Consider the following 11,875-nt stretch of genomic DNA (forward strand, 5'->3'; position numbering starts at 1 on the left):
GACGTCTTACACACACGTGTATTTTGTTAACGACAGTGGCTTCTGCTGCACGGCTCTTCTCGCAGTGTGTCCTCTGTGACGCTTGTATGCCGGGGTCTTTCTGGTGGAGTCTGGTGGCGTGATTCCATCTCGTCCTTCTTCCCTTGCCCGGTCGGTCGGTCTGTCCGTCTGCACTGGTCACCTGAGGACTGCCTCCTCTTCCGTCCTAACACACCACGTGGCACGAAGTCCACTCCTCGTGATGGGGTGCCCCCGCCCTCATGACAGGGGGTGCAGGGGCTCTCTGCCCTCCGCTTCTGCTGCCGGTGCCCTCACTTCGTCAGGACATGCTCCTAGAAGGCCGTGATGCTTTTGAGGGCCCAGGAAGGCTTGCCCTGAGCCCTGCGAGCCATTCCCCATTCTCACTTCCCACTGGCCCACACGCCAGCAGGAGCGGCCCGAAGCCCCAGACCGAGACTCTGCCCCTCAGTTTGCGTGGACCTTGAGGTACCCAGTGTCCCCTTTCTTCTCTCATCACCCTTAAAGAGGTTTTTAACCACTGTCGGCAGAAAGGAGGTATTTTTATAAATCATGTGCATCGTCAGGGAGACGTGGGCTCAGAGCCCTGCTCAGGGTGTGTGTGTGTGTGTGTGTGTGTGTGTGTGTTTGTGTGTATGTGTGTGTATTTAAAAACCACTTCTGTATTCTGGGCAGCTTCCTAGCTGTGTGATACCGAACTAGTGACTCAACTTCTCTGTGCTTCTCTTTTCATGTTGAGGGGGCAACAGATACGGGGAAGCTTAACGGAGGTCGTGCGGTCACGAGCTGGGTGTTGATGAAGATAGTGCCGTGGAGTCGTGGGGCGTCTCGGGGGATCTCAGCTAGGGCACGCCCCCACCTCGGGACAAACGTGTGCTCTCATGAGTGTGAGCTAGAGGGTCCGTTGGCTGATAAGCCGTGGGGCTCTGCCTGGCTCAGTTTTCACTGGTGCCCCCTCCCTCCCGTGCCTTCCCCGGCAGCTTCCATCTCTCCCACTGCCCCGTGCACGAGGGGGCCGGGGCTGGGCTCGGGAATGCCTTGGAAGGGAGCAGAGGCTCTCCGTCCGCCTCGGCTCCCTGCGCCTCCTGGGCAGGTGATGGGGGCAGGATCGTCCTTCGCAGATGGCCTGGAAATGGGGTCCGTGTTGCCGAGAGAGCCGGTTTCTCCGGGCCTGCTGCTGGCCCGGTGTCGGTGGAGCAGTCCCACCAGCATGGTCTGCCAGAGAGCCGTCCTTGGCCAGCCCGGCAAGGAGGGTGTCCCTCCGCCTTGCTCTTTGTTCTTCACTCTCCTTCCCCTTTCTAGCGGTGATACCGGACACTTGTGATTTCGACTTTTCTTCTTTAAATTGGAGGCCTTGATGGCCGGCCTAGGACAATTGCAGGGAGCTGCTCTTTTTAATAAAGTCCTCCTTTGGCTCATTTTATCCGCTGCACGTCGCTAGTCTCGGGGAGCTGAAGGGTCCCGGCTGCCCAGGCCCTCGCAGCCGTCCTGCTGTCCTGCCGTCCTGCCGTCCCGCGTGGCAGTCTTCCAGACCAGGGGACCACGCCGGCCAGGAGAGCTTCCTCGTAGGGATGGAGGAGTTCTGTCCCCACGCATCGGCTGCAGGAGCCACTGGCCACGTGTGGCCGCTGGGCACCTGAAATGTTGGTGGTATGATTGAGGAACGGAATTTTGTATTTTTGTTAAACATCTTTTCAGTTTAAACATCTTGGAACTTGGTTACGTAATAGCATGAATGTATTCAACAGGGCTGAACTGTACACTTAGAAATGGTGAATGTGGGGCCGCCTGGGTGGCTCAGTCGGTTAAGCATCTGCCTTTGGCTCAGGTCATGATCCCAGGGTCCTAGGATCGAGCCCCACATCGGGCTCCTGCTCAGTGGGGAGCCTGCTTCTCCCTCTGTCTCTGCCTGCCTCTCTGCCTGCTTGTGCTGTCTCTCTCTCACAAATAAATAAATACAATCTCTTAAAAAAAAAACGGTTAATATGGTACATTCTAGGTATGTTTTATCATGACTCCAAACAAACAAACAAAAAACCCCACAGATGCCAGACACAAAAGGATAAGGAGTTTCAGTTTTGCAAAATGATGTGAGTTCTAGAACAGCTGGCTGGCTGGATGGTTGCACACAGTAGGAATGGACTTCACGCCAGCGACCTGGATGCTCAAACGTGGTTAAGATGGTAGATTTCATGTTACATATGTTTTACCGCAGCAACAAAGAGTAAACCAGCAACATTCAAACAAAAAAAATGTCTGATTTCAATAGGCACGTGCGGCCAGTAGCAGTCATGTGGGACTGCACAGTCTCAGACATCTGGAGGCTGGGGTCCTCACAGGTCCTGGCCGGGCAGCAGACCCCAGCAAGTCTCGGCCCCTCAGAGATGCCCCCTCTGTGCTCTGGGGATGGCTGAGGCCCACCCTCTGGGTGCCTTCTGTACCTCGGTTCTCTTGTCTCCTCAGGCAAATTTGGTTTTGTGTTCACCGGTCTTCATTGCTTTATCTTTTTTTTTTTAAGGATTTTACTTATTTATTTGACGGATCATGAGTAGGCAGAGAGGCAGGCAGAGAGAGATGGAAGCAGGCGCCCCGCTGAGCAGAGAGCCTGATGCGGGGCTCGATCCTAGGACCCTGGGATCATGACCTGAGCCGAAGGCAGAGGCTTTAACCCACTGAGCCACCCAGGCGCCCCCATTGCTTTATCTTTAAAAGGAGTAATTCTTCCCTGGCTAACTGGGCGTTGGGGAGAGCAGTCTTCCAGAGAGTCGGGGCTTTTGTTCTGGATTCCTGGTCCCCCTCATGTGGGTGGATGGTGCTGCCAGGCCAGGTAGCGGGGGTGGGGGTTGGGGGACCTGGGTCGAGAGCAGCAGCCTGCAGCCCTTTCCCTGACCCAGTGCTGCCCGGTGTTCAGGGCCTGGCTGGGATGGACACTAGAGGCTCCTCTCGATGGACCTCAAAGGCTTATGGTCACCGGGGCTCAAGCAGGGGAAAGTGTCATCTGGCACCGTGGGCACAGCTGAAGAATGTGCTCGGACAGCTAACAAAGGGAGCAGGGGGAACAGGGCAGCAGACCCCAGACCAGAGCCTAGGGCACCCAGCAGGTCATGGACAGACGGGTCGTCCCAGCAGGTCATGGACAGTCGGGTCGTCCCAGCAGCCGACACTGATGGGGACGTTCCCCGTGTGCTGGGCCATCCCTGTCCACCTTCTCATGTGTCCCTATGCCAACCCCGAGAGATGGGAGCCAGTGTTATCCCAAGGTTGGCAGTAGTGGGGGACTGGGCTTTGTGGCCAGGCTGCCTGCTTCTAGAGCCGTGGCCCTGTCCGCACATGCTCCGACCCCAAACAGGTGCGTGCCCACGTCCAGTCCCAAGCGAGATGCTCTGCTCCCAGGTCCTTCACCTGACTGCAGGCTCGTGCCTGAACAGGGCATGGATTTCTTGCTTTAAAACGTTTTCCTTCTTTGGGAGAGAACGCAGAATGTTCCCTGCCTCCCTGCGCAGCCCCGACACCTCACCCCGCGTCTCTCTGTAGTTTGCAGATGGCGTCTACCTGGTTCTGCTCATGGGCCTTCTGGAGGACTACTTCGTCCCCCTGCACAACTTCTACCTGACGCCAGAGAGCTTCGACCAGAAGGTACGTGTGTGGTCTCCGTCCCCAGAGCGGCCCCAGATGCGCTCGCTAAAGCGCACAACCCAGACGGGCCCCTGATGGCTCTTCCTGGAGTCTCGCTAGTTTGGAAAAACAGGACTGCCGCCAAGCGGTACTGCCGTGAGACATGACCCAGCCCTCAGTCATGAAGTAAGCCCATCAGTAGTGCCAGACGCTCCCGGGTGCTGTGTGCTCAGTCCTCCTCGGGGTCTTTGTCTTGGGACGGTACCCTTTGTAATCCCGGCGGCCCGTGGCCGCAGACATGCAGAGCCCTCCCCCGTCGATGCCGCCCCCATGTCACTTCTGGTTTTCCCACCTGCTTCTGCCCTCTCCAAGCACTGCTGTTCTCAGGGCTGGCCCAGAGTCCCATGGCTCCGACACCCCTGCCTCCCTGTTCCCTTACTCTTGGACAATTAACTTGTTTCTGGTGGTTTTCACAATAAACTACTTGGGCATCTTCTCCAGTCCTTCTCTCTTCCAGTCTGTCCGTCTCTCTGTCTGGATCTGTCTCCCTTCCTGTGGATTGTTTTCTAGGAAAATTCCCCACATGGGATTGTTTGGGTCAAAGGGCCTCAACTTTGGATCCGGGTTGCTGCCTCCCCCGTGTCCCTGTCTGTGCCCGGGTGTCTTGCCTGCTGCTCGGGGCTCCCCGGAGTTCAGCCCGTCCAGACAGCAGTCAGCGCGTGGCCTTCAGAAACTTGGCTCCTGCGCCGTCCATATTGCTTTGGACTCGGGGCATCTGTCGTTGGATTTTCCCAAAGTGCTAGACCCGTGAGTCAGAGAGGCAGACAATGCAAGCAGGTGGCGGCAGCCAGGGAAACGTCCGACAATGGGGCCAGTGTTTATCAATCTGCATACTTCTGGCACCTTCCAGGCCGTCCGCTCACGGCCAAATGTTGTTCCTGCCTCGCCTGCTGAGATGGAATCAGAGCAGATTTGAGAGGGCCTGGCATGGTCGAACAAGGGTGAATGGAGCGCGAGCCAGAGGGGAGCGAGCAGAGCGCTGTCGGAAGCAAGGGTGCCTGTTGTTCTGGAAACGAGAACACAGATAATGCGGGGAAGAGGCTCCTGCGTTTCCAGGCCCGACGGGGCTGGCTGCAGAAACGTTGTTTGGGAGAGAGATTTCTTTTGTTCCGATTAATAATGATGCCGGCAGGAATGGTGAATCGAGCCAAGGAGCCGGAAATGGGTTTCTTTGCAAAATGAGACTGTGCACAAGGCAGTGTAGGGAGCCTTCTCTCCTGCCCCGGCCTTACTCCCTGTGCAGCAGGGGTGAAAGTTTTTTGGGGGTGCCTCCCTGGACTGGGGAGCGTGAGAGGCCCCAGTGACCGTCTGTCTGTCTGTGCCTCTGCCCGAGGCAGGTGCTGCTGTCCCCAGGCAGAGTGATGACCTGTGTTTTTAAAACAATTGCACTAGATTTTATAAAACGAGCCCAGACCCCCTAGGTTCTTACAGACGGACGAACGGCACCCTCTGAGCTTTCTGAGATACGGGTGTGACCCCTAGCTTTTTGTTTTATTATCTAACTCTGTGGGAGCCACTTTCTCGAGTACCTTGTGCCTTTAGATCATCTTTCTGGAAGATTCCACAGCGTCCCTCTTTCTGGGGAGTGGAGTGTGTCCTGGAGACTCAGAGATGGTTCTTCCCGGCAAATGCTAGAAAGGGCTTTGTGTTCTCAAGGTGCTTTGCCTTCTGCCCCTCATCTGATTCCCTTCCTGGGGACAGGGAAATGGGATCTCAGAGGGGCCGAGAGACAGCCAAGTTCCCTCATTTATCAGGGCAGAGCTGAAGAGCCCACTCCTATTCTAGAAAGTTCTATTCCTCTGTCACCTCGCCGGGTTTTCCAAAATCCCTTGAATTATAGAGGGAAAGGATTTCAGCACGCCCTGGCCATGGGGCTGGCTCTCAGTGGTGGCAGTGGGGCTTTGGGGTACAGAGTGTGGCCTGGTCCCCTCGGGTCTGGGGAGCTGTTTGCCACTCTGCCTGCCCCGTCCTGGGACCCTGGGCACAAAGGCAGCTTCGCTTCTCTGCAGCAGGAGGGGTTGATGGAGGTGAGAGCATGGCGGGGACAGGAACAGGGTGCCGGTGACTTCCTGTCTGGTGGTTTCCTCGGACTAAGAAGGAAGCAGAAGGAAGGTCGCTGTGGGGAGGTGGCTCTGGGCGGGAGCTGTTCTGGGTGTGCGGCAGGTGTGGGGTTTCAGAAGCCCGACCTGGTCAGCACTGAGCACTTTCAAGGACCCGCTTCTTCCTGTCCTAACTCATCTCAGCCCCGGGGCCTCCTCCAAAAAGCGGCCTTAGTGCACCCCGCGGCTTTCCCTCTGGGCTGGGCCCACTCCGTGCACCTAGACGTCTAACACGCAGCTTGGCCTTCCCATTTGGCCTTTTCCAGGAGGTCTCGGGAATGGCCCACAGTCCTCCAGCCTCCTGCATCTGGTCAGGGGCTGCCCCACCCAGCCCCGGGGTGAAGGGCTTGTCCCCTCCACGGGGACCCTCTGGTCACTGCCTGCCCCCGGGCTGGTGCTGTTGAGGGTCCTAGAGGCGGCGAGGCGGCCCCCGAGCTGCTGGGATTTTGACCAACGGAGGGTTATTTTGTCAAACACGGTCTTTCTGGTTAATTATTAAACGATAAGTACAATGATCCTGTTTCTGGTTCACTTACCCCGAAATCGTGCAGATATTACTGTTGAAAGGATGTGTGATTACTAGGAACCCCGGGGTGCTCTGCGGCTCTGACTCTAGGATTTACTTCATTTTCTGGTGCCCCCGTCCTGTCCCCAACAGCCTTTGCCCCAGTGGACGGCTGGCTGTGGTTTGGTTGTCATCCGGCGTCCCCGGGGGTCGGGGGAAAATGCTGCAGGGAAGGTGTTATTTTAAAGCCCTTCAGAGGCTGTGAGCAGAAAGCGAGCTTCCAGCGCCCTTGGGGGCCAAGTGGTACCTTCCAGGGAGAAGCCGTGTGGGGTGGGGTGTCCACCTTCCTGTGACATCCAGCAAGTCAAGGAGGCCAGGAACGGGGGGGCCCTGCCCCCTGCCCCCTGCAGCCGCCATTGGGCTGACTTCCGTTCCAGCAGGGTCCCCGGTGCCTGCCTGGTGCCTGGGCCACCACTGTCCCTGAGCATGGTGTCCTGCCTGCGGCTGTGCACATGTGGCTCTGGGAGGCCTTCCCAGGACACGGTGGATGGCCGCTCCGTGCTGGGGACAGTGCTTTAGCGTGGGTGCCTTTGGGAAGTGACATGTCCTCTCTGAGCCTTGGCTTTCTCATCTGTAAAAGGGACAGAGTCACAGTCACTTCTCATTGCGTGGCCTGTGGCACAAGCAGACACTCGGGGACCCTGGAGCCCTCGAGGGCAGGCTTTGTGCCTTCACCCCTGCATCTCTGAGCTGTCCCCTGATCTTGAGTGAGGTGATAAGGCCCATCGAGGGAACGCCTTCGCCCAACTCTCTTGCCTACCCTGTGCCCTGCGTGGGACTGCTCGGGTCCTGGGGATGTTCCGGTTCCACTCTTGCTTCCTTGGCAGGTCCACAACGTGGCGTTTGCCTTTGAGCTGATGCTGGATGGAGGACTCAAGACCCCCAAGGCTCGCCCTGAAGGTAACGCCCCACCCCAGGCTGGCCCGGGCTCTCGTGGCCCCTGTGCCCTTAGCTTCTGAGGCCAGGACTGTGCTGGCGGAACCACCAATGCTGGCCTTCAGTAACTACTTGCCTCGGAGGACGTGAGCTCTACCCACTGCCTCGGGATCTGCATGTCCTTGCAGGTGTCGGCGCTCAGGCTAGAGGGGCTGTTTCATGCCTTGCAAGGATATTAAAGGCTGCTGCTGTTGAGGAGTGCTGGGTGGATGTCCCTACAGGGATGAGGCATAGTCATGACGTGTGTGGGTCCGAGCTGCAGCAGGGAGGCCGGTGGTGGGACCCCCCGGGCAGGGAGCCTGGGGAGCCAGGAGCAGGCCTGGCTCAGCCCCCTGCAGCCCATTCACAGAGGGCATCAGGCCTGCTGGCTCCTGCCCACTTCGGTGGCTCCTGACCTCCTCCCACTGCAGCGATGGCCGACCGGGGGTGCTGGGGCTGAAGCCTCAAAGGGAGGGCAGGAAGGAAGGTTGTGCCGGCTCTCTGTGCTTGCCGCCTCCTCCGACACACGGAGACTGGAGATGCTCTGGGCCTCAGTCTAAGGACAGTTGTCGGTTCATGGCACTTGCTTGGCTAGTCTTCCTCTGGAAGAGATGCTGTTTCTTGCTTTGGGGTTGAAGACCTTCAGGGGGAAAGCAAGGTTATGGTCAGTCTGTGGCTGGAGAAGGGCCTTTTGCATCACCTGGTCCAATGGGCCCATTGCACAGGCAAACAGACTGAGGCCCAGGGCAGGGGGGTCACCTGTCTAAGGTTGCAGACAAGTGAGGAAAAGACCTACGTGCCCTTCCCACCAAAGTAGGCAGCCTGGACTTCGTGGGCTGTCACATCCCCTGAGGGCCTGGCCATGGGCCACACCGTGTAGCCCATTGCTTGACCTCGAGGGGGCAGGAGGGAGCAGCAGTTTGCACACACATGCCTCTCCCACACCCCAGAAGGCCTGCCCTCCGTCCTGGCACAGGTTGGCCTGTGGGTGTTGGACCCCAGCAGACGTCCTTGGCTATTGGAGACTCCACAGCATAGGCACCTCTTGTCCCTGGACTTGGCCAGTGCAGGGCCTGGAAAGGACACGGGAGTGTCCCTGTCGTGCTGTCACAGGTGCTTGAAGAACGGGCTGGTGGCCTGGGGCCTCTCTTCGCTGCCTGTCCCGGGATGGCACTGTCCAGGGCATCCTGGATGGGGGGCCGTCGATCTTTAAACCAAAGAACTGCACTGCCGACAGGCAGGGGCCCCGCGCCTCCTGTGGGCCGGCACGAGGGCCTCAGTGCTCTCGCCCCCAACGGTGTCTGTGTTTCCTCCTGCAGATGTGGTGAACCTGGATCTCAAGTCCACGTTAAGGGTCCTGTACAACCTGTTCACCAAGTACAAGGACCTGGAGTGAGAGCGGCCAGCGGAGGGGACTCTGCAGGGCGGGGAGGCCAGCCCGCCGAGGTCCCCACCCCCTCCCTGACGCCTCCCGGCCTTCTCTGGCTGTGGCTTTTCAGCTCCCTCATGTGATGCACAGTGGGCAGGACCCTTCGAAAGGCAGGGTTCTGTAGCCCAGTGCTGGTGTGTGGCCCCACCAGTGCTGAGACCTTGATCCCTACCCCCGCCCCAACACACAGTCCCCTCTGCCTGTGGTGGGGGGAGGGGCGCGCCCTGCAGGTCTTTCCATGGAGCAGTTCACGGCCACAGCCATGGCCACAGGCGATGGTGAATGGCACCGACAGCTCTACGGGAGCCCGGGGTCAGTCTGGCTGTGGCGGGGGGCTCTCCTGGGAAGCCAGGCCTTTTTTTAGTAGAAAGTGTTTTGTAGATTTAAAAACTTCCCTCTAACGTCCCAGAGGCCTTTGATGGGACAGAAGGGCCACTCACGTTCCTCTTCTTGACCAGCCAGTGTTCCTCACTTACTTTTTGCACAGACATACAAGATGCGGGTGACCCTCAGTGGCCACCACACGGGAGGTGGGATTCGGGGAAGCGGGGTCTGATTTTTTTTTTTTTTTTTTTTTTGGTGACAGCCAAGTGGGCTCCATCAGGAGCTAGGTCTAAAGTGTTGCTCGATACATCTCAGAGGCCCTGTTTGGGAGTCGATGCATTTTTTAAGCCTTTAGAAAGCGGGGTCTCTCAGTTTGTGGGGGCCGCCATCACAGAGCGCCACAGGCGGGGGCTTAGACAACGGGAACAGATGGTCCCCAGCTCCCAGGCTGGAAATCCAGCATCAAGGCAGGGCTGGCCCCTCCCAAGGGCCCTCTCCTGGCTTGCCGATGGCTGTCCCTTCCCGGGGTCCTCACGTGGTCCTGCTTCTGCACCTGTCTGTGGCCTCACCTCTCTTTACAAGGACGCCCGTCCTGATGGATGAGGGCAGCCCCTGTGACCTCATTGTACCGTACTGATCTCTGCAAAGACCCATCTCCAAATACAGAGCCATTCTGGGCACTCGGGCTCGGAGCTTCAGCATACGGATTCTGGGGGACGCAGTTCAGACCTTACTGGGGGGACATGAAGAATTCATCCCCCTCCCCAGTGTGGCTTTCTGGAACCCTGCTGGCATCTCCCGATGGGCACCCCTGAAAGGGATGCCGTTTGCCCCTCCCCCACTCCCCTTGGCTCCAGAGAAACGGGGGGCCTTCTGCTGGGGGGGGTGTCTGCCCTGTGTCACCCCACCCATGGGGTCCCTCCACATGGCAGCCCCCTTCTAGGCCCTCAGCATCAGCTGCCAAGCAGGACAGGCCTCTCTCATCTCTGATTTTTACCTTCCTGCTGTCGATCCGAGCAGTTACCCCCATTGTTAATACTAAATCAGACACGGGCCCTCATGACTCAGGAAACACCAGCCTTGCCCGTCTCCGCTCTGCCCCTGCGAGGCCGGTGGTAGTTTCCAAAGAGCCGTTCTGACGGAGGTGGTTTCCCAGCAGGAGAAAGAAATAATTAAAACAGTATCACGGTGTCTCCTGTGGGCTGCGGTGGCATTAAAGGGCCACACCGACAGAAGAGCGAGGGCTGGAATGTTCCGTGCCGACTTCATCACACGCGCAGGATCCCAGCCGTCTGCCGGAGCTGCGGAGCCCGGTCCCCCCGCTGTCACCAGTGGGCCTCTGCCCAACCCTGGATGCCCCCCAGGGCTGAAGGAGGGGAGGTTGGCATTTGGAAAGAACTCAGCCTTGGGGGGGTTCCGCGCAGGGGGAAGTTCCAGCAGGGTCCACGCCTGGAGGGGGAGGCAGTGGTCCTGGGGGGGCAGGGAGCATGTGTCAAGCCCTCTGTATTTCTGGTCACAGAGTAAAAGGGATCCCAAGACACAGGCCACCTGTGAGCAGGCTCGTTTGTCCAGGCCGACTGTCCAAGGCCAAGGTTCCAGCAAAGCCGGTGATCTGTTGTCCAAACTGCCTTTATTCACGTTGGTTCCTTGAGCTCTACGCATCTCACTCCCCTCCCCTGCCTTCTCTGTCCGCTCTCAGTCAGAGTTCAGTGCCAGCCTAGGCATTCGCGTGCGGGCGCCGTTGTGAGACGGAGGGCAGGGTCAATGCTGGAGGTGGCCTCTCCTGGGATCAGTCCCCCCGGCTTAGTGACCGTAGTTGTGAGTTGTGGGCTCTCTGATGCTGGGGCGTCTTCTTGTGCAGCAGAAGCCGCTTTGCTTAATCTCAGAAAGTTCTAGAAGCCTTCCTCCTTGATTGATCCACCTTTCCAGTGCTTTGTTTTTCGGTCGGGTGGGGACCTTCCCCATGAACTAAGCAGAAGCGAGGTCATTTGCACCTAAGCGGCCGTGGCTCGGGGTCTGCGGGGCCCGAGTGAGGCCCAGGCTAGGGCCGTGAGATGGTCTCCTTTTATCCTTCTCGGAGTGGCTGTTTGGGGCCCCGGCCAAGGGGTCTTCTGCATGCGGAGCCCTAATGTCCTCCCTGGATGTGACAAAAAGCTGTGTTTTAAAGGCAGTGAATGCCTTTCTCACTTCCTTTTGCATGCCCGTGTTTCATTGTGTTTTTAACTGTTCTAAGTAGTGTCACTTTTGGATGTTGGATGTCGAATAAAAGTCGCTAAACCCTGGGCTGTGTGTGCCAGTGCCTCCCTCCTGGCTCCTCCGCTGTGCCGAGGGCCCTGCCAGGAACCTGACCTCCGGGGAGCCAGAGCCTGGGGCCGGGAAGTGCGGGGCGGGGCCGGCCACGTTGTCTTACTTATTCCGATAAAGACCTGAGAGTGTGGGCCGTGTGCTGCCTTTGTCTGGTTCTGCTTCCACGCACTTTGTGGCCTCTGGTCGTGCCTGCCTGGTGCTTGGGCCCAGGAGCTCCCAGTCAGCCGCGCGCAGCCCGCTGTGGGGGGCGGGCCCCGCATGGGTGGAGGCATTGCTGGACGGGAGCCACAGGGGGAAGAGGGGACAGAGTCACAGCCGTGGGTGAGTCGCAGTGAGTCGCTGAGCTGGGCTGAGTCGGCCTAGCTCCCCGGTCCAAAGTGGCATGGGGGTGGCCGGCAGGCCAGTGGCACCAGCTGGACAGGGCTGCTCCGGGGGGACGGGGTGCTCCTTGCACTGCAGGGCGCGGGGCCTGGGTGACCCTCGATGGTGGTCGTGCGGTAAACCTTCCCTGCAGAAGTCACGGGTTTGGGGCGGGGGTGTTCA

The 11,875-nt window shown here is 58.6% G+C and overlaps 1 protein-coding gene across 3 annotated transcripts in view; it reads left to right on the plus strand.

The window, feature by feature from the left end:
* Positions 1 to 11,307, plus strand: part of PARVB (parvin beta) — a 93,022-nt gene extending 81,715 nt beyond the window's left edge. For all 3 annotated transcript variants that reach the window (XM_059187215.1, XM_059187214.1, XM_059187213.1), the window contains 3 exons: positions 3,553 to 3,654; positions 7,185 to 7,257; positions 8,592 to 11,307. In XM_059187215.1, the coding sequence (XP_059043198.1) occupies positions 3,553 to 3,654; positions 7,185 to 7,257; positions 8,592 to 8,668 (252 nt within the window). In that variant the 3' untranslated portion in view covers positions 8,669 to 11,307. The remainder of the gene's footprint in view (positions 1 to 3,552; positions 3,655 to 7,184; positions 7,258 to 8,591) is intronic.
* The last annotated feature ends 568 nt before the right edge of the window (positions 11,308 to 11,875 follow it).

Source organism: Mustela lutreola, chromosome 8 (genome assembly GCF_030435805.1).
Source record: "Mustela lutreola isolate mMusLut2 chromosome 8, mMusLut2.pri, whole genome shotgun sequence".
In the NCBI taxonomy this organism is placed as follows: domain Eukaryota; kingdom Metazoa; phylum Chordata; class Mammalia; order Carnivora; family Mustelidae; genus Mustela; species Mustela lutreola.